Genomic DNA, 21332 nt, shown 5'->3' with positions numbered 1-21332 from the left:
TAGGTTGTGATCTAATCTGAAGAGACCCCACTTCACTCTTGCCTTTTGAATGTGCTTCAAAATTCTGATTTCTTTCCTTTCCCTCATTCTGCTGATACTAATGCTTTATTTTTACACATCCACTGCCCAGTTGCCAGACCCTTGAGCCAAGCAAATGCAGGAGATACTTGTATTCCATTTGCTGTATGCAACCAGAGTTGTATTTTCTGATTTAGTTAAAGTTTATGTCACCCTCCAACCACAACAAATTTACTTTGAGGAGCAGAGCAATCTAGTGAATAAACTGTTTGAGTAGAAATTGCAAAACCAATTGCAAAAGCTGGGTTCCACTCTGCTTTTCTACTGATATTCTGACCACTTCTGTCACCTCCTACCAAGGAGGTGTTTTTTTTCTGCCAGACTGTCTCTCTTTTGCTTAGCCTCTGAAGTAAGTAACATGTCCTTGCTTTTGCACTGAATGTTGTGCACAGGATTCTGATCTTGGCTGGAACTTCCAGGTGCTACCATAACACACAAAAGAGAGGTAGGCAAAATCTAAGTTCTTCTCAAACCTGAGAGGAGTTCTGAAGGCTAAAAGGCAACAGGAGAAAGGAAACGAACAGTTATTTTTACCACCAGAAAGTGGCTTTTGAATGAAGGACAGCAGCTGAAGAGTGAAAAATGCCTGAGCTAGAACAGACTCATTAAAATCTAAAATCCAAAGCAATCGGATTCCAAAACCTGAAAAAGACAGGGGTTCCAAAGGGGTTCTTCAAAATGCTGAATGAAGTAAGGAAACAACCACAGCCTGGTTCCCTGGTGAAAGTAAAGATGAGCTGGTAAGAAGTCTTGCAGATTGCTCATTCCTTGAAAGTAAATCACTAGTGAGGACTTTTCACCTTACTGCTTTTCCCAGCAGCTCTGGTAATCTCAGATGTAGAAGAGGTGTAAGCGAGAGAACAAATCTCACTGACAAGAGCACCACTGCACAGGTGTCAATCTCCATCTTCAGAAGGGAGAGAGTGAAAAGAATTATGCACCATGGAGGACACAGACAGGTGGCTTTTACAGGGAGGGAGAGAATATTACAAAAGATGACAAAGAAAACAGAAAAAAGATCTTTTTCTCCCCTTCTTAGTGAGTAGGATGAAGCAGCATATCTATTTATTCCTCTTCATTTAGAGAGAGCAGGCTTTGAGTCACTGACAGTGAATCTCAGGCACAAATGAGCTATCCATGATTCATAAGGGTATGCAGAGGCTCCACATTCTGGAGTGCATTAAAAGCAGAACAATGATGTTTTCCAGAGGAAAAAAAAATAAAAAATTGTTCTGATATTATTGCATAAAAGTCAATTATCCCTTCTTAATTATTTATTTAGTATTAATGAACTCTTATTAGCCACAAAAGGAACATGGGAAAGAGCTAACTGGGCAAAAAAAAATAGTGAACATGAACATGGGATTGCTGTTATTGTTTTGCAATAATCTATCCCAGATTCAGCAAATATAAATTAAAAAAAAAATCAACAAATATAAATAAATTAGTATTTTATGTGAGTACAGCATTCTGCATTAAAAACAATCAAAGGATAAGTGGAACTACATTGTTGTCCTCCTATAATGTTTTATGGTACCTCATGGCGGAGCAAGGAAATTGGATGTGGAAATGTATCAGAAGCAGAAGCAAGGAAATACTCCATAATACAAAGTTTCTTTCCTGTAGTCACCAGTCCTGACTAAATTTTTTTTCACGTAAATTACTGTGGTAACAGAATTTCCTCAAATGGGAAATAAGTGTCTGATAAAAAATGTCTTATTCATTGAATATTCCTTTACTTTCCCTTTGTCTGTTCATACTATGAGAGTAAAGTCTTCAGAGGAATGAAAAAAGTTCTGTGTATTTGTCAAGCGTCTGATTAACAATCCTCCAGTGCTGCCAGCATACAACCAGAAAATAAGGTAACAGACTTCACTGTATAGAGAAGCAAATGCAAATAGATTTGCATTTAGAGTTTTCTGTGTGATGTCTATGTATTACTGATTTCCAGAGAAAAAGAATAAATCTATTTAGTTTTGTTAAAGGACTATCACTTCATAAAAATTTCAAAGCACCTGCTAAGTGGTTACTCAAAGCCTATCAGTTGTCAAGTAGGGTGCGCTTTTCTAACTGCCATTGAGACAAATCAGGATGGAAATTCAGAGTTAACTCCGCACGTCACTAACTGCAAGGAAAAGCCTATGAAATTCAGGTTCCAGCTTTCCCTCTGACACCTGTTTCCAGAAGGACTCAATACCCTCAATTCCATATCCTAAGTTTGAAACCTTCTGAAACAGGATCAGAAGCGTGCATGTGTAACTTGGAGATATGCAGTTTCTCTCTCCAGCATCCCCTTCCCACAAAAGTTTCATATAACTAAATTCATTATTAAACTGGGCTATAATGAAAAATTATCCATAAAAAGCAAGAAACTGAACCTTCATCCTCTAATCACAAGACAAGAACTAATTATGCAATTCCCATTTTGTAAAAGATATGACATTTCTCTTGGAAGTTTTCCAGGAATTAATCATTTAAACAGATGTGCCCTTCAAAAGCCACTGACAGGTATCTGTGTCCTGCTACCAATAAAACAGACATTAAAAAAAAAAAAAAAAAGCGGAACAAAACAAGCAGGGGCCCGTGCTGTCCTGCTTCTCAAAACTGCTATGTACAAAATGTACAGAAAACTTGGTTCTAGTGGACAACAGAAACCAAGTGTCAATGAACTTATTTAAGGCCAGTCAAAAGAAACAGAAATTAATAAAAGCGTAATAGAAGCCACACTCTGAACAGTAATAGCTTGCTATCACTTCCCAACCTTTAAATTACATTCTATTCTCTATGTAAAAGTAGTTTAAAGAAAAATCAATGTTACATGCTGCAACCTTATTCCTATGATTGAATCAGCAAAAACAGCATTAAGTATCTTCTGTCTGCATTTTGCCAGATGTGTACTGACAGTAAAAGTAGCGGGCTTACATCTTTCCTTTTCTCTTCCATACCCACCTTTTCACATTACCTTGACCTTCCAGGCATATGACCTGAACACAGAAGTTTTGAAGATGTGAAATACTCCAGGCTGCACATTGAAACTGCAATAGAATGGGGATAGAAGAGCAACACTGATACACTTGTCATTGGTTCTCCTGAGACTGGGGATGGATGGGACAATATCGTTTTCCTATATTCAGGGAATATCACCTTGGTCTCACTGCACTCCTGGTCTGTTAAGTGTGGTTGGATTTTCCATCAAGTATAACCTTGGTGCAACTAGTCTTTCCTGTTCTTTGCAGCTGCCTGGAAGGATGGCTGGTTATAATATGAGTGAAACTATGACAGAACATATGCCAATGAAATCATCGTTTTGTACTTTTGTCCAGATTGTATGCATATGTTCACTTGCAGAAGCATAGTTTAAGCCAGATATTGTAATACTTCATGTTAAAAAAAAAAAAAAGAAAAAAGGAATTGCTTGATCTGTGAGGTTACAAAGCAAATATCAAATGTGTTTTTAACACAGACCTAGCAGCTGCTGATCATTTTCTGATGGTCTTATTTGTTGGTTGCCAGATTTTTGTTTTGTCTTTATGTGTTTTGGTGGTTTGGTTGTGTGTGTGTGTTTTTTTTTTTCATTGCTGTTTTTTGGTTTTGGTCAGATCAGTTTTCATGTACCAAGCTCAACTTGCAGTCACACTGATGAGTATCCATACATGCAGCCCGTGCCAGTGAAAAACCCAGCAGTTAGAATATTACCTGTGGGTTAATAACATGCCAAATATCTCCCATATCAGATCACAAAGTGAATCTTTAACATATTTTAACCGCATATTCCATCCTTTAGCTATTCACTGTTCTAAAATTAACCTCATGCAATAGATTTTCCTGGTACTACATATGTCTATTAACACAAATATACATATTTAACCAGAAAGATATTAGGGTACTTACCCTGAACTTCAGCTCAAGTTTCCACTTCAAGAGGTAGGTTTGTTTGGTTTTGTTTTTGTTTGTTTGTTTTTAGGAAATACAAGCTATCCGGTAGAAGGGATAGCTTCTGCTGTTTCAAATACTTGAGCAGAACAGACAATAGAAGTTTTATCCTTATACAGACATAAACCAAACACATTTGAAATCACAAATACTCAACAGAAGGCACATTTCTCATGCAACCAGCACTCAGAAGTCCTGTTAATTTGGTGCACACCTTCAGCTTTGAGAAAAACAAATGTAGCTTTCTTAAATGGTCTTATAGCACCTTCTCATTTCATTTTACTTTATTCACATACCCAAGGATAAATGTTTGTACAAGTCTCTTGTCCTGCTGCTGCAGGATATCTTACTCCTGCATACAAATTTCATTCAATTTTCTACCTTCTCATTTCCTGAAAACACTGCAGAAAGTTCATGAAGGAGTTCTCTAGGCCATGCTAAATAACCCCTGGATCACATTGTTATTAGCTAGGATACTCTTCAACCACCTGCCTGAGGTCAGCAAACTGCCTGCCTACTCCTCACACAGGTGCCTGAGTGGCAACATTCTGGGTACCTCAGCTTCACAGGCACCCAGAAAAAAAAGAACAGCACGATGGCAAAGATCAGCAGGGCACTTCTGCCTATTAGCAAAAAGTTAGACTATTTCTGACATAAAAGAATGCCTGAAATCCTAACGTGTCTCCTCTTATATAACCACAGTGAATTAGCTAATCTGTACCACATTTATCTGCTTGAAGCAGGAAAGCTTGTCCTAACAAGCTGCAGGGATGTACACAGGCCTCTGATGATAATGGGCTGTTTTCACTGTTAAGGCCCTTAGAGATATAAAACATAACTAAACTCACTTCTGGTTATAAATGACTTAAGGACCTAATTTGAGAAACAGTGCTGCTTCTCAAAGCAGCACACAAGAATGATCGGGGACTATATATAGGTTCAAATAAAGCCAAGCTAGTGAATACCTGTAGAAAGTATGTACAATTCCTGTATTTGTTTGTGAAATATTATGCATGTTCCAGCTTGTCACTTCAATCTTTCCTGATTTATCTAATGCCTAGGTGATTTTATTTATTTATTTATTTATTTATTTTACCAAAGGCATTTCTTTGGAGTATGAAACAGGTAATCAGTTGCAAAGTATATGAAAAATGTTAAGGATGACTTCACATGCTCTTCATATGTGTCTAGATGTAAAAAATGTTTTTGTAATAACACAGGCAAGCATCCATCTACATTGAGATACATCATACATTGATACATCATACATTGAGAGGGGTCTGGCTGAAACACTGAGTAGGAGAAAAGAGTTCTCACAACACCAAGTATATACAAAGCTAACAGAAATGGACAGGCGACCTCCCCTTATAGTTTGGGTTTTGCTGTATAACCTTTGTAAGCAATTCTGAGAAAATTATCAGCTGAAGTGTCAGCAGCAAAAGCACCAGGTACAAAATGAGAACAGTAGTGAGGTAAAACCTTTCCCTGAGACAGCAGGAGAGATAGGAAAATGTAAAAAGAAATGATAACCCCTCAGAGAATTAATCACTCAAATGCTCACAAAAGACAAAAGCACAGAGGATAAACAGAGCAGCAATAAGTTGTTGAAACATATGGAACCATTTTATTTCTTCCACATGCAGGTTTAAGAAGCTGTCTGGAACAAGATCCCGCAAGGATTTGGTAAAAGAATATGCTGAAATCAAGTTTTCTGTGCTATAGCACTATAAATGGAGTGTGCATACCAAAGGTATATTATGCATACCCATACCTTGCATTAAATTAAAAAGCAGTGAGTCAAATGTTCACAAAGATAATAGGAGAAATTAGCTTCACTCATCAACTCCTAATGTGGGAAATTTCTATTAAAAGAATGTTAAAAATGTTTATGAAGAGATACTGCTCTATCATATTTCTCCACTCCGGTAGGTGCACTGGATTATAATAAAGTGGTAAAAAATAGTACCATATAAATACTGACATTTGAAATCTGGAAGCCTGACTACTTCAATGTTATTCTTCAGATTGGGAACTCAACTTACACACTTGTGAATGGGGAGCTCTTGACTTCCGCAGGCTGGATATTTTTAATATTCACTAACTCACTGCCATGAATGATCTCATCCTTTATGCCCTAAAGACAGGCCATTACACTTGACTGAAAAATTTAGCCTTACTAATTGGATTTAGGTGAATTAGTTTTGAAAGTGTCTTTTTTTTTTTTTTAAATAAGCTCAAAAATAAAAGTGGAAGTTTCATTTTTCATCAATGGCACAAATACAAAAAATCTCTAATATTTGCAACTCTCACTGAAGCCACTGGCCCAGAATCCAAGCCTGGTGCATAAACCTGCAGAGAACTACTGCTGCCGTACTTTGGGTCTTGAAAAACTGGAAAAACAATCTGAATAGATAATCATTAATTGAATTTACTGCTTCCCCATTCCAGTATTTTTCTGTCTTTCCACATTTTTCTTTCCACATTTATCCAATAAATGAATTGACTAACATGTACTACAACAAAATCAGGATTGATCAAAGTTTTGAAAAACAGTCTACAAATACATGAGAAGTATCAGCATAAAAAAGGAAAGAAACAAGGAGAAAGTCTGCTGCAAGCAGGAGACGGAACTATATTTCAAGAGATTCCTTCCAAACTAAACTATTCCTCACTTCTATGATTTATTCAAGTCCAAAATCAAAAGTGAGTTAATCAACAGTCATTCAAACAGTGATTTCACCCACTGAATAAAGACCTTCTTTGCATATAAACCTCTCTCCTCAATGCAGATGACACAGTAGAGTCCAATCTACAAATCTAATTCCAAGGATAGTCACAAAGTTACACTGGAAAGTGCAGCATCCTGGCTACTTTTCCAATGCTTCTCAGCTATGCCACCATAAGCAAGTAGGTCAAAGTCTGTTGAGCACATCTGAGGCTCTTCTGCCACAGGCAGGCGGTACCCTACCAAGAGCGACCAGCAGCCACCCTGTTCCTCGGCAGCGTACTGACTCTACTGGCAGGGCTGGCCATTAGGAGACATGAGGCAGGTCAAGTTAGCATTTAGCTCTCCCGATTAGCTTTGTGCTCTGAACTCAGAAGACTACTTTTTAAAAGTGAAAAATTTGATATAATATTGCACTGTGAACATTTGCTTCCTGACTAGTTAGAAACTATGGATTCATAGTCATGTAATGTCCTCTACCTTTAAGCTTACTTATTTATAAAGTACAGGTATGCCAGGTGAACTTATCCTATTTGAATATGGAATATAAAAATTATTTTTTCATTGCTGTAGCAATGAAGTAACTTCCTGCATTATGTATTTCAAATTTCATCTACAAAATTAGTTTCAAAATGCTAAGTAAGTTAAATTCCAAAATGGAACACTTGTGTATGCACAGCTATCACTGAATAAGACAATTTTGCCCTACAGCACTTCCTAAAATGGTGCCTTCAACCATCTTGCCATCCATTGAATAACCTCAATCTGTCTTGATACCATTTCCTGGTCCTCCTCTTTCTCTTACAGTATTTTTTTTCCTCATCTTTCCCTTGTTTTACCCCTATCGACTCTTTATTCTGAGTAAAATCGTGCTCCCATTTAAGACAGTGGAAAAATATTTCCATCAGCTTTAATTGGGCAGAATATTACATTCTTGATGTGAATGCTTTCTATTTCCATTGCACTGTAGAATGACTTCAACAATAAAGTATCCACAAAAGGTAAGGTATAGAAATCTCATACCTGAAGCATAGTCTATACATGCAACATAAAAGGATTTTCCTCTAAGAAAGTAAAAAAAAAAAAAAAAAAAAAGCACATCTATAGTCCTTTAGGCTTATTGCCTTAAAATAACATATATATACTTCCTCACATCTGAAATGCTGTAAGGAGCAAAAAGAATCAACTGGCACTGCTAACATTTCAGCTTAATATTAAACTCTTGTATGCATTTTACTCCATCACTCCAAGTCCCTCAGGGTTAATGTGAACTCAGAAAAGCAGCCACTAACAGACACCAGCAAATTTAATGAGAGCAGAAATGGGGTCAGACTAGCATATTTCTTAAGATCGCTCTACTATTTGTCAAAAAGGGAAAAAAAAGCAAGAAACCATTTACAAAGTTGTAGCATTGTTCTGCTGGCTTTCTTAAATTTGCTCATTACAAGTTACTGAACAACTGATTACAAGATCACCATCCCTAGGCAGCAGTGAACCAGACTGAAACAGACCAAGCAATTAAGGAAGAAATTCCCAGGAAATGTGAACTGAAGTGACAAATATATTGTATTCAATACAATCTGGTACTAGTATTTTGAATAGCTGAGAAGACAAGTAAAATCTAATAAGTAAAATAGTAAAATCTTAAAAATATCCTTAATAGAGTTATTTTTTTAAAATCAGTTTGGAAGAAAACACCTCAGAAGTGACAAGGTATACATGATTAATCATCATCCTCTGTTATAGCCACTGATGAAAAGGGTTTAGTGAACTTATGTGTCAGGCAACGACCCTATAAAAATGAAGGCAAAACATTGCACACAGAAGGAACAAGTCAGTCTTTGTGAACAAGCACATTCTGCACATTCTTTGAAAGCAGCAGCTATATAGCATTCAACATTAGTGACCAACAACAGTGCAATAGGATGATGCATGCATAATAACAAGGCATATGAGGTCGTAACATATCAAGTGCTTCGGAATTATCATTAGAACAGCAACTTGTGGAGATTTGTTAATAAAGGCTTCCTTTGCATTTCACCAGCTGAAGTAGAGGAAGATACAGGAGTGCAAAATGTTCGGCCTGAGGTCGAGAAATTAATCAGTAGTACAACCAGGATAGAATCAGGAGGAATGAAGTACAATGCTCAAAATTAAAGCTTCAACAAACCTTACTGTCCTTTTGGAGACAGATGGCAACTCTGCATTTTCTCACAATAAAACAATAGCAAATTCAGTGAATTTCTTGAGCTTTAGAATCCCTTCATTAGTTTCATATCTCTTTCAGAGTTGCATGAAAAGAAGGACTATTCCCTTTCCCTCCTTAATTCCCTTAAGAGAGGACTACTTCACCCTTTTTGAGCTCTTTTCCTCCTCTTTGGTTAGCTCAGTAAGGTGAATGTCCTTGGAATGCTCCAAAGTTTGCATTTTACAAGGAAAGATGTCTTGGATATAATGAAGTCAACCGCCAGGACTTCACCCTTAATGACCTTCCAGAGCTAACAAGAATAATTCCCGCTACATTACATACATGACAACAATATGGCCTAGCTGCTTAAATGACAGGCAAAGTATGGATCTTTATTCTTGCCAGCAGAATAGTAACACCAGAATACATGATGTGCATAAAATTGCATAGAAGGTCAGTCTCAAAACAGTTTTGCAAAATAGGTGACTTCCAAACCCATAATGTAAATGGGAAAAAAGTCTTCACTGTGATTTGTCAAAGTTTACAAAGACATGGAAAGTAATCAAATCAGAGAGTAGACACCATGCTATCTGTTTTCCCTGTAAGCTGGGTTGTTTAAGTTTAATGTTACTTAACTTTGCCTCCCTGAAGACTTTTATTAACGGCAAACTCTTCCATATGTGATAAAACATACTAACAAACACAAAACAAAGCTTTCCAAGATGCACACCAAGAACTGCAGTCAGTGTAGTGGAAAATCTCTTGGTGCAGTTCACAGACAGGCTGTGAGGCATGCTGTGCTCTGGTGGAGCTGTGGGGCAATCATCCAGTTAGTTTTAGTATGACCTGCCAATGCCAGCATTACTGCTTCTGGCTCCCTCCTTCCTACACCCAGGAGACAGTGCAGGAGATCAGCCTCAATCCTTAAGCACAGCATCACCGCCAGGCAGGCAGCAGCATTGCTCAGTGACTGCACGAGGCCAACTGCGAGCATCAGGCTTGCATGCTGTGGGATGCAGCTCTCTCTCGCTTCCTCCAACTCTTCCTTGTTTTGCATGTCAAAAGACACCAAGTTATCATGACGGTCTGGATCCTTCAGTGCTCTAGTGTCTGTTACTCTGCATCCCTTTCTCCTCCTTAGCCACACAATTGCTGGGAGCAGTTCGTTCTCCACAGCTAATACACTGGGTTCAGAAGGAGTATGCTTGCAGTCCATGCTTAGTATTCTTTACTGCCAGAAAGCTGACATAAACAATATAGAAAGTCAAGAATGGGGCTCTTACCAACTACCTGTGGCAGTAGCATTCTAACATAATTACACAACACTACTGTCAGCAGCATCTCAAAGGAGCTATTTAACTATCATGGTATTTAGTGGGGAAGGGTTTGTTGTTTTTTAAAGTCTTTGTGGCAAATAGGCAAGATATGACATATAAGTAAGATGCCTGTATTCCTGAAGATGGTACCAAAACCAAACATTTTCCAGTCTAATTTTACCTTGTCTTTTTTTTGTGGGGGAGCAGAGATGAGGGGGAAGGTTGAGGGTGAATAAGAATGTGGGGCGTGCAAGGGACACTGCCTGTGAACTAGAAGAGCAGAATGTTAATGCTACAGTGGTATAAATGTAAAGCAACATTATAATAGGCAAGAAATGCTGAAATCCAATTTTGAGTTAAAGAACAAAGATGGCAATAGAAATAAAAATATTTTATGATTAAAAAAAAAATCACAAGCTTCTCACCATACCAGTAATGTACCACAAACTTTCCAGCATCCATCTACATTACTGGAAGACTTCACAAAGCAGACAGCTGTCAAGACCTTAAGTCTCAAACTGATGTAGAAGCATTTGGTAGACTAAAAGAAATCAAAAACCCTTGAATCGACTAACGCATCATTTACAATGTCAGATTTGTGAACACGAAAGAAAATCCTACATGCAAAATGAAACTAAATAAAAAAAAAGAAACTAGCAAGACTGTCTTGTGAAAACAGCACAGGCATCCAACATAGTGGTAGAATATAGGTAAACCTGATCAGTAGATTTTCTGAAATATGCTACGGGAAAGCAAGAACGTGGAAGATTAGAACACAAGTAGATATAACCAACCATAAACAACATACAAATACTTTGAGTAGGTCTTGTTAGGACCAGGAAAAATTTATAGAGTGCTGAAAAGCACAAATTGTGGAGTCCAAGCCATAAAACAATGACTAGAATAACTAGTTTCAGGGTCCACAGCTGACAGGATAACTAATTCAATGTCACAATAAAATTCATGAAATACTGGTAAAATACAGCCAGAAAGTACCACCTGTGACTGGCAGATAACCTAACATTCAGGCAAGTTCTTTTTCCATTATTTTAAAGGCATTAATATGAAGTCCTCCCTGAAAAAGATATCAAATCCTACACACAAGATATTCACCAGGCAGATGGGGTCTGCTATGTCCTCTATACACAAACAGAGATAAGAGTCTCTTATCTACAGACTTCCACATTTCAAAATACGCATTCTGAAAATAATCAAACTTCTTATGATAAAGGCTATAGCAGTACTAGTTTGATATCTACACAGTATGCATCACATACTATGAAACATGCTCTTGACCCTGACAAGAGGGATTCAGGGTGAATTCTTAGCTGTCATTAAGGATGAAAGATGATGCTTGATCAATTAAAATAAAAAACGCTCCCAACTAACACCAAGCCACAAATACAAAATACCAACATTAATGAAAAAAAGGTCTAGTGAGGCAAATTGAATAGATTGTTTAAATTCATCAATTTGTTCACATTTTAAAGTCACCCCAACTTCACAATTATTATAATGGACAAACTCAAATTCCCTTCAGGTTAAAAGCCAAAATTCTTTTGTGACTAATACAGTTCAACATAAAATATTATACGGCATAGCTCTGGGAAGTAATATAATATGTTTCTGCAGCATAATATACAATTAATGCAAAGCTGTAGTGATAAAACCATCAGAATGAAAAGGTTAGGAAAAAATCTCACATTCTGGCAGACTTGCACACCCCAAAAATGTATAAAGAACAAGTGAAGTCCAATTATTTTTATTGCCTGTGAGCTAAACTGCTGACCTACACTTTAACATCCTGAGTATAGGAACAGAGATATTTTACCCATGTATTCAAAGAAAAAAACAGTTGAGTTCATATTTTTCATGAGTGCCCCAAAATGATGGAAAATCAATAGTCACTACTTTACTAACACCATCCCTTGAATCCAGTCAACTAGCAACACCTGAAAATCCTTCCCAGAAGCAGCATAGGGATACACATACCTGTTTTAGCTACTGCCATCAAAGCCCCTGCTAACAACCTGGCTTTCAGTTTTGTCACAGGTGGAATAAGACACTAACATCAAAAATACTTACTTCATAATAAGGTAAGCTCCCATTCTGAATCTATACAATTCTTCGCTGAATTGTTCTAGGGTGACCAAGTAAAATGAAAAGAACACAGGTTCATTAAATGAGGTACCATCAGTGCCTTGATCTATGCTATAACTGAATTTATTCCTTGTCGTTGGTAGGTAACTTGATAGCATTGCTGGCAGAGCATCGTCCTCTCTTCCGTAGTATGCTATTCCTACAGCTTGCTAAAAAAAAAAAAAGTTTTTTCAACATTTTCCAATTCCATAGCAAGCATTACATTCTTGATTTTTTTTTATTTTATTTTTTTTAATTTATAGAGCGGCAATTCACAGAGCCATGTAAGCACAATGAACTTTGAAAACCTTCAACTCTCAGCTCTTGTATCACAAAAAATGTGTACTTGTTCTCTAGAGTTTCTTACAGTGTTTGTCTGAATGCTTTAAAGAGCCATGACATACGAGTTCGTGACATCATCCAAATAAAAACAATTGTAGGGAATGTAGGGTTCAAATTAGTAGGACAAGATCTATGAACAGTAAGTAGCCTAAAAAATGCAAATAGAAAATACAGATGTTGTTTTCCACTTCACAAGAAGTGCTTATCTGACAGGAAGTTCAGTTTGCAGACGTGGGTGGGAAAAGCCAGAAATACAGAACAAGTCCTTTATTATTAGCAGCAGACACTACAGAAAGCCATGAAAAAAAGATTTCAGAACTTAATGAAGATGCTTAAGCAGTGTAAGGACATATACAATCACTGATTAGACAAAGCATTTAGAGTGTCTATATTTAAACAATTTTTTATAATTATGAACTTGAGCACAGTCTTAAAGTTGTGCATTCTTATAAATAGATTGCTGATTCTTGAAGAGTCAAGGTGCTATTAAAAGATGGAAAGGTGAGGTGATTCTTGTGAGGGCTGGCACTAATAACAGAAATGGTAACAAATTGAAGAAACCATGCATATATGCAGCAAGTAGAAAGGTGTTTTGTAGCAGCTAACAGGGATTTATTCTGTTAAAAAAAATAGACCAGACTGAGATAAAAGTGAATAGCTTCTATTCAGACTAATTCACAGAAGTCACATCCCTAAGAATCATTCACTTGAGGATTTCATATTTAAGAAAGTAGGCACATGAAACAGATAATATTTCAATGAACTAACATGCAATCAAATCTAGTTGCTGCCCCAAATTCACTACAGACCAGAACTTCAGTTTAAGGCCTCATGAACATATGGCATCAAGACCTACAGATCCCCATCACCTGCAGAATACAAGTGGCAAGCAGTCATGGGCTAGCTGAATAAAAAGAAACACTCCTCCGCAATTTTGCCCAATACTTTTTTTTTTTAAAATGACAGGATAATGTAGTTTCCCTGCCTTTGACTCTGCAGACTAAATCACACGGTATTGGTATAATTTTAGACACTATGGATGGAAGACCAACAGGATGATACATCCTTTGCCTCAAAGCCCTATGTAGTGTTGCATTTGTTAATAAAGAACATGTGAATGCAACATTAGACGTTGAAAGACTCATCATGTGTCTTGTACCTCAAATTCAGTGTTCTCAAAACACCTCTTCTCAGCTGTACAGAGACCATATGACATTCTAGAAGTAAAATCCAAGGTGTAGTCCTTGAAATAATTCAGCTTATAAGCAGGAGAAAATGCATCTTGCTTTCCAAAAATCCTTACGTTATCTTTCTTATTAGGAATATTTTTGTCAAGTTGTTTTGTTGTTGTTGTTGTTTTGTTTTTTGGTTGCGAATGTAGCTTCCTTTCAAAAAAATCCATTATAAACTTCCATCTGTTTCATTTTATATGTCTGTATGTTCCATCAATGTCTGCATGTTTGTCATCTTGATCTAGGAGGAAAACAAGTCAAATCACTGCAGTTTCTACAGAATAATTCTGGACTTCACTTGCTTTAAGTCTCAATTTTCAACTTTTGGCAAACACTCTGTCAAAATAACAATTCAGCTCAAATAAAAGCTTTTTTTATTCTAGTTTTGTGATTTTTTTTCCTAGCATCATTTCAATAAATAGCTCTTTCCCTATTGGGCTATCAACAAAGTAGTTAGAGGTGCGAAAGACAAAATTGTTCCCATCACTTCATGGGTGGAATGTAGAAGCTCAGAAGCATTTGTTTTCAGAACCTAGAGCTCAGAAGCATTTGTTTTCTATTTGTGTAATGAAAACCCACAAGTTAATGTGAACAATCCAATGAGAATTCCCTGCAGTTTGTAATGAGATGGTATTCTGGTTCATATCTTCTGCTGAGAAAAAGGTTTGGGTTCTCTGGCCATACTTGTGTTACATTGACTACATTCTTGCTTCCACTGTAAAGTTATCCCTATAAAGGAATTTTTCTTAAATCCTTTTATGAACCTCCCACCTTTCAGTAATTTCCATCATATCTGACACAGTGTACAGACTAGATACAGTTACTACAACTTGTACAGTTCCTTTCACCAGAGGAGTGAACATGCATGCGCAGTGAGCAGATTTCCATCCACCACTACCTGCCATGCAGAAACAAAAAATAAGTTTTTAATTTCTTGAAATGTTAAGAGAAAAAATATATATATAAGGTAAAAAAGCCAAAAGACCTATTGTAAGAAATCCGGGTTTCTTAAGAGATGATTGCCACTTAAATATATTCTTAATGGCAGAGGGCATGTAAATCTTAATTTATATAACAGGACATCTAAGCAGATCCTTTAGGAAAGTTATCAGAACACCTGCAGATACATGGCACATTTTAAAGAGCAGAGTGAAGCTATAAGTACACATGGAGTGACCTCATTCATATTGTTCTTTCATAGGACTCAGATCTTTAGTTCAAAAAAAAAAAAAAAAAAGGAAGAAAGTAACAAAAGGAGGAAGGACTGCCTTTTGGTTAAGAACTGGGAGGCAGGAAACCTGGATTCCATTTTTGGCTCTGCCACAGAAGTCCCTTATGGCCTTATCCCTCATCCCCTTTTCCAACTTCAGGGAGATCAAATAAAGGAAGTGATTTCCAGAGGTCTTAACTGTAAGTACCTAGGGTTGAAAGACTTCTCTAGATTCTCTGCTTCACCTCCTTCATCTGAAGCACAGTGATAAAAAAAAAAATCATATATACCAATAATGATGTAAACTTCCTCAAGAAAACAATAATAGTATTAAAACAATAAAAAAATCCTAAATATAGATACAAAATAGGCTCATCTTTTTGGTCCTCAAAGTATTCACTTTTAACAAAAAACAAACCTTTAAATATTCAACATTGCCTTTGCTCTTATGCAAGTTGAAATTATAATCTGCAGGATCATCTTCCATTTTTAAACAGTAAAAATGTTTAGACAATGTATTAAGCAGTACAGCAGTATTGCATTTTGGACCCTCAGGAAGACACCACCCACATTTCATTTTCAAGAGTGACTGATGGTTATATAGAACAAATATAAAGTTTTTTCAGCAAGATGAAGTCTTTTTGGTTTTCTTTTTAAATACCTAATTTCTACGGACAATTCTCCTATATTTAAAAAAGCTTTTTTTTTTTTTTTCAAATATGTCCGATCATACTGAATTTGTCTCAGTTGCATTGGCAAACCAAACATAACCCAGGAAAACAAAAACAGTGTCCTATTTTGCTTTTTGTTATGAGTACCCTTTGTTTTGCTGAATGACTTTATATTCAGTACTCCAAAGGTTAATTTTGGTTTACTATGCAACATGGAAAGTATAAGAAACTATGATTACCATGAAAAAATGGTACATTAAGTTTTAACTTAAAGCAAACAAAAAGGCTGATGAGCTTTCATTACAAAGGAAGGGAGGAGAAGGACAGAAAAGAAAAATTAATTTCTTTAACATTGGCTTCCCTATCTGGAAAAATTCAACAGAAATGTGGGAAATCAATTCCAATAGATGCAAATAAATAGGAATATTTTTCAAAAGCTATGCTAAAACGCTACAGAATGTTGCTATATACAACTCTAGTGAATATACACAATTCACATGCTAAAGTGAGCTGGACATTACTGATGGCAACAGATTATTCTTTATGGTCATGTAAAGTGCTTCATGTAGGACTAATGACAGCTTTTAGAGACTAACTAGGTGTTTGTTTTTGTTGTTGTTGTTTTTATTAATAGAACTATCTTCAATTGTTTTCTCTTCTAAGAAAAAATCATCACAAGTTGTAATTTCCTGACTCAGTGAAACAAAGTTTTTGTACCAGTAATTTTGTTTTTCTTCAGGATATTGTATATCTTTAAGTATTGCATCTTTAACAGTCTAGATGTCAATTACAGAAGGTGGGTCTGACAGTACTTTAGAAAGCTACTAGAATAGTGAGTCAGTACTCTAGAGATTTTCCAATACAAGCAGTGATTTCCCACAAAATCCAGAAGAGAGGAATGTAAAAAACAATTCATGAAGCACATCATCTCAGGTCCCAATTCTAAGCTCCTTATACAGCCAAGATAATTGTTGACTTTAATGGCTGCTGTGGAAACACAGGGAATTTGTACATATATGCTACATTTTTCCTATGGAAACAGATACTGCTGCCTGAGGATGTGTTTGGTTTTACTTCTCAAAAGATTCTGAGCTAAATATGAAGCCAGGAACAGCCACGGTGCTACACAGCACTAACTAACCTCAGTTGAATTTGTGTTACCTCTTCCCTTTGAGAGGACACAGCAGCACATTTCTTATAAATTAATTCAAGCCCCTCTCACAAAAAGCAGGAGCATGAACTGGAATGCTGAGGCAGGCATACATCCTAGGCATGATTACAGGAACAACAGCAGATCCTTGAATATATAATAATCCTTGAATCTCGCTAGTCATTTTGAAACTGGATTAAATACTTTAAAAATTCCTATAGGATCTGCACCACTCCTTTCTCTAACCCAGATAAGCAACTTAATCACACAAAGTCAATTTCTTCAGAAGAGCTATTGTGTTAAGGGTTTTCAAAATGAAAAACATTTTGTACAATTCCTGGACATTATTGTTCCAGTCTGTGTTCTTTCTGCAAAATCTTACAGTAAATACCCATTTCCTCATATTCAATTCTAGCCTTCCCTACGCCTTCATTTGTCAACCGCTAACAATTTCCCTCTACCCATCATTCTTGTTACATGGACTTTCTCTGATACAATGCTCAAGTAGAAAAAGTATTGTCTTTCAGAATAAACGTGGAAAATAATAGGTTCTTATTCACCCGGGGCAAAAGAGTATTTACTCATTTTATAACTTCACTATGTAAAATTGCCCTGCTGGACTAAGCAGTTTGTCAGAACATAGCGCTTGCTACATAGGATTTCTTCAGATAACTTCTTGTGATAAGACACATCGTAATGAGGAGTCGATGTAAGGCAGCACATTTTTATTCATGTAGCACTGTGGCGTCCTGCTGCTTCCTTGCACAGAGAGAAACTGACCTGCAGGCAGGTTCCCTTTCCAGAGAGCTCTAAACTACAAATTCAGTTTTTCAGTTCTGTGCTGATGCTATATCTAAGCACCACATATATTGTTCCCACTCCACATTTCCAGTTGCTAGCATAGGCAGTCTGCAACTAATACGCTCATTTATGTACTTGCAAGCAAAACTTCCCAGCATCAAGCTGGACCAGCAGTTGCCACCCACAGGACCTACTGCCTTTGGTCCTGTTTGCAGCTAGTTTTCCACTCCAATGAGTCTTCACCAGCTCAGTTTGCAATGGGAGTTCCTGCATAGCAATTGGTCTGCTATTAATCTACTATTCAGCTTATAGAAACCATTAGTTATCACTAAGAAATTACTCCAGATATCTGGTACCTTATCTGATCATTAGGTTAGCCTGAGCTTTTCCAAGTGAAAGTCATTAATCTGATTCCACTGTTGTGTGCCTCTGAAGCAATACTCCACATGGAAGAAAATTAAACTAATGAATGACAGGACACCTCATTGCTATTTATATCAGTCCATGCCACACCTGGTTACCCAGGACTTCTAGGAGTCGCCAATTTCTAAAGCAATTTTTGGCTAGAATCCAATAAATAATACTGATTTCCTTGGTATATGGGGTCCCCAAACTACATTCCTGCATATATGTCTTCCAGAAGACAACATACACAAGTAGTCTTTCAGTGACTATAAACTTGATGGCATTATCAAAATATCTGCTGGAAGATTCAGATTGGGAAAAACAGAGGAATAACAAATTCCTCATGAAGAAAAACACTGCATTCTGAGACTACATATCAGCAGCCAGTTGACTACAGGAAAGACTTACAACCTGACCTGAAGACAACTAAAAAAAAGGAAATTCAATCTTTCTTGTTTCTGATTTTATCCTTGTATTCAGCAGCCACAAAAATCAATTGTGCCACCTGTCAAGACTGTAGTTCAATGAGAACACAAATTTACTATATTCATTGTCCATTTTTCCATTTTCATGCAGCCTCCATTAAGTTAAACATGAAACTATACTACAGATACTAGCTCTCAGCCAGCAGCCAGATTATAAAAACCAATTTATTATAGTAGAGTCACCAGTTTTTCCAGTCGCCCCCAGGGTCTGAAGAGATTACACTATAACTTCAATATCATTACCACAGTTACAAATAGAGAAACCAAACCACATTCAAGAAATGTATATTTATAGTTTTCAGCAGCCTGCAGAGTACAGTGGATGCCAGTGAGTTCCATCATTACAAAGAGCCAACCCAGTACCTACAGTTGTATCTCTACGACAAACTTGCTCATCCATTTAAACTGCTGACCACATATTCGCTGTCATGACTTACCACACTGCAGGTATACAAATTTGAAAATCCCTTGACAAACACAGCCTGGATTTCACATTCATTCTCAAGATTTTGTATGGACATTATTTAAAACTGAGTTTAAGATGACTTTTTAATCTGCTTTGGATCCTCAAAAAAAAAAAAAAAGTGCAGATGCAGCCTTGGAGGCATTTAATCACTCAAGTCAGCATGAATGAGTGTACCACTTACCGCTGAACAGGTAACGGAAGGGAATCTAAGTGGTCCTCACCCTTAAAAGCCATATTTATCCTCTTATGTATGCTTTTCCATAGGCTGGAATCTAGAAAGAAAACAAAGTCATTTAGCAAACCCAGGGAAACTCAAGCCTCTTCAGTCCAGTGTAGCATGGCATTCTCCTACTGATTTGTGGAGTTATCTCATCAGAAACAATTCAAAAAGCTTATTTACCTTAGGTTATTACACAACTCCATCAGATAACAAAGGCCAATAAGTACATTTCACGGCATAAGAAACATAGGGTTTTGCATATTCATGAACTTCCTGGATTACTGCACAGGTCAGAGCCATCTGGGTAGAACACATTACTGAGTAAACAGTTATTATTTAGTATCATTTCTAAGTCATGTTGCATTAACTAGCACTACAGAGAAAAATTGGTTTAGTAAAACTGATTCTTCAGGTTATCATGTAAATAAAAGATTATAACAGAAAGCAAGTGCATAGTTGTATAATTTCAGGATCATATAGCACTATATCTACAGAAAGACCTTTGAAGTCTAAGTTATTGAAATATTAGATTCCTCCATGATATACAATTTCATTTTTCTATTAGTTCAAAACACTGTATAAATTATCCTCCATGTTTTCGCCTTATATCTCATGGCCAGGATAAGCATCCAAAACCCCTGTACTAGAAAGAAGTAAGAGAGTGCCAAAAATGCAAAAAATGAGGGTGCCATTTCCCTCCCTCTTCATTTAGTTAGCCCCATCTTCCATTAGGGCATTACCCACTATGGATCAATGCATATTCTGAGCAGAAACAAGAGCAGAGTTAGTCTTCAGAAATGGTGAAGCAATCCCCACTCATCCACATGGCTACAGGAAGAACTAATGCAAAATATTTGAAGGAGAATTTTAAGCCATGACTCAAGAATAACAAGGAGATGAACAGATCTGGAGGAGGCAAGGAACAGTGGGGAAATGATGCTTTCCTAGATGTGGAAAATAAATAAATAAATACATAAATAAATAAAAGGATCAATGAATCTTACTCAGAAAACATACACAGGAAATTAATGCTGTTTCTGTCACCAACTGAGGGAAAAGATTTTTGATGCAACCACTTGTGAAATTCTGCCATTTTGTTATTGGCTACTTTCTGCAAATAGAGTCAGCCAGCATTTAAGAAATTTGCCACTCCAAATTGCTCTTAATTGACACAGAGTAGTCCTCAGCATCTTTCCTAGCAAACCAATCTCATTGCTAATGCATGTCCTTGGTTTTTTTTTTCCGCCCCCCAAATCCCACAAACCTTGTCCTAAACACAGAAATACAAAGTAACACACTCAACATGCTCTGCCCACTACTGCACCAGATAACTCGGGCAATGTTGTCCCCATCCTACCCCCTCAAGTTTTCCTGGAAGTAACAAAGTTAATTTTAACAAATATTGAAATATACTTCATTACATGCACGTGAGAAGAATCTTATTTGCTTTTTTTGGGGAAATTTAAATATCGCTAAACTTTGGTTTTTAAAAGATCACCAGCATCCAATACCTGATAGACTCTAACCGAAATCTCACTTGTCCAAGTAAGAAAATATTAGCATGCATCCTTCTGCTCCCATTATACTCTGATTTGAACAACAGGCTTGCTTGTTTTTTTTTGGTTTTTTTTTTTGGTTGGTTTGTTTGTTGTTTTTGGTTTGTTTGTTTGTTTTAAATCATATAGTATATGTTGTATAGACAGCACTAACTGGAAGAAATTTTTTTTTTCTTTTTAATAGCAGGTTGTTTGTCTTCTGCCTTTTTAAAATACATTTGAGATTACCAAATATAAATAACCACAGAATCCAATTTACTGTAATGAGCTGATCTTGACTATCTTCATTTGGGGAAAAACCTTTAATCAAAAGATGAACATGTCTGCATAAAATCTTCATCCCCAGCATAAGGTTTCCTGTCATGTGAAAGGGAAACTTCCTCTCAGCCTGCAGAAGTGCAGACTTTGCAGACAC

General features: G+C 36.7%; 1 protein-coding gene across 13 annotated transcripts in view; it reads right to left on the bottom strand.

The window, feature by feature from the left end:
• Positions 1–21332, bottom strand: part of INSC (INSC spindle orientation adaptor protein) — a 142771-nt gene that overhangs the window by 82059 nt on the left and 39380 nt on the right. For 5 of the 13 annotated variants that reach the window (XM_035550363.2, XM_050711095.1, XM_050711096.1 and 2 more), the window contains exon 2: positions 19323–19413. In XM_035550363.2, the coding sequence (XP_035406256.1) occupies positions 19323–19375 (53 nt within the window). In that variant the 5' untranslated portion in view covers positions 19376–19413. Of the gene's footprint in view, positions 1–3027; positions 3114–12325; positions 12550–13880; positions 14195–19322; positions 19414–21332 lie in introns of those variants that run through there. The other 8 variants (XM_035550358.2, XM_035550356.2, XM_035550361.2 and 5 more) reach the window with 6 other exon arrangements.

This window comes from Cygnus atratus, chromosome 5, assembly GCF_013377495.2.
Source record: "Cygnus atratus isolate AKBS03 ecotype Queensland, Australia chromosome 5, CAtr_DNAZoo_HiC_assembly, whole genome shotgun sequence".
In the NCBI taxonomy this organism is placed as follows: Eukaryota; Metazoa; Chordata; class Aves; order Anseriformes; family Anatidae; genus Cygnus; species Cygnus atratus.
Note: the sequence above shows the minus strand (reverse complement) of the source record. Positions and strands in the feature narration are given on the sequence as shown.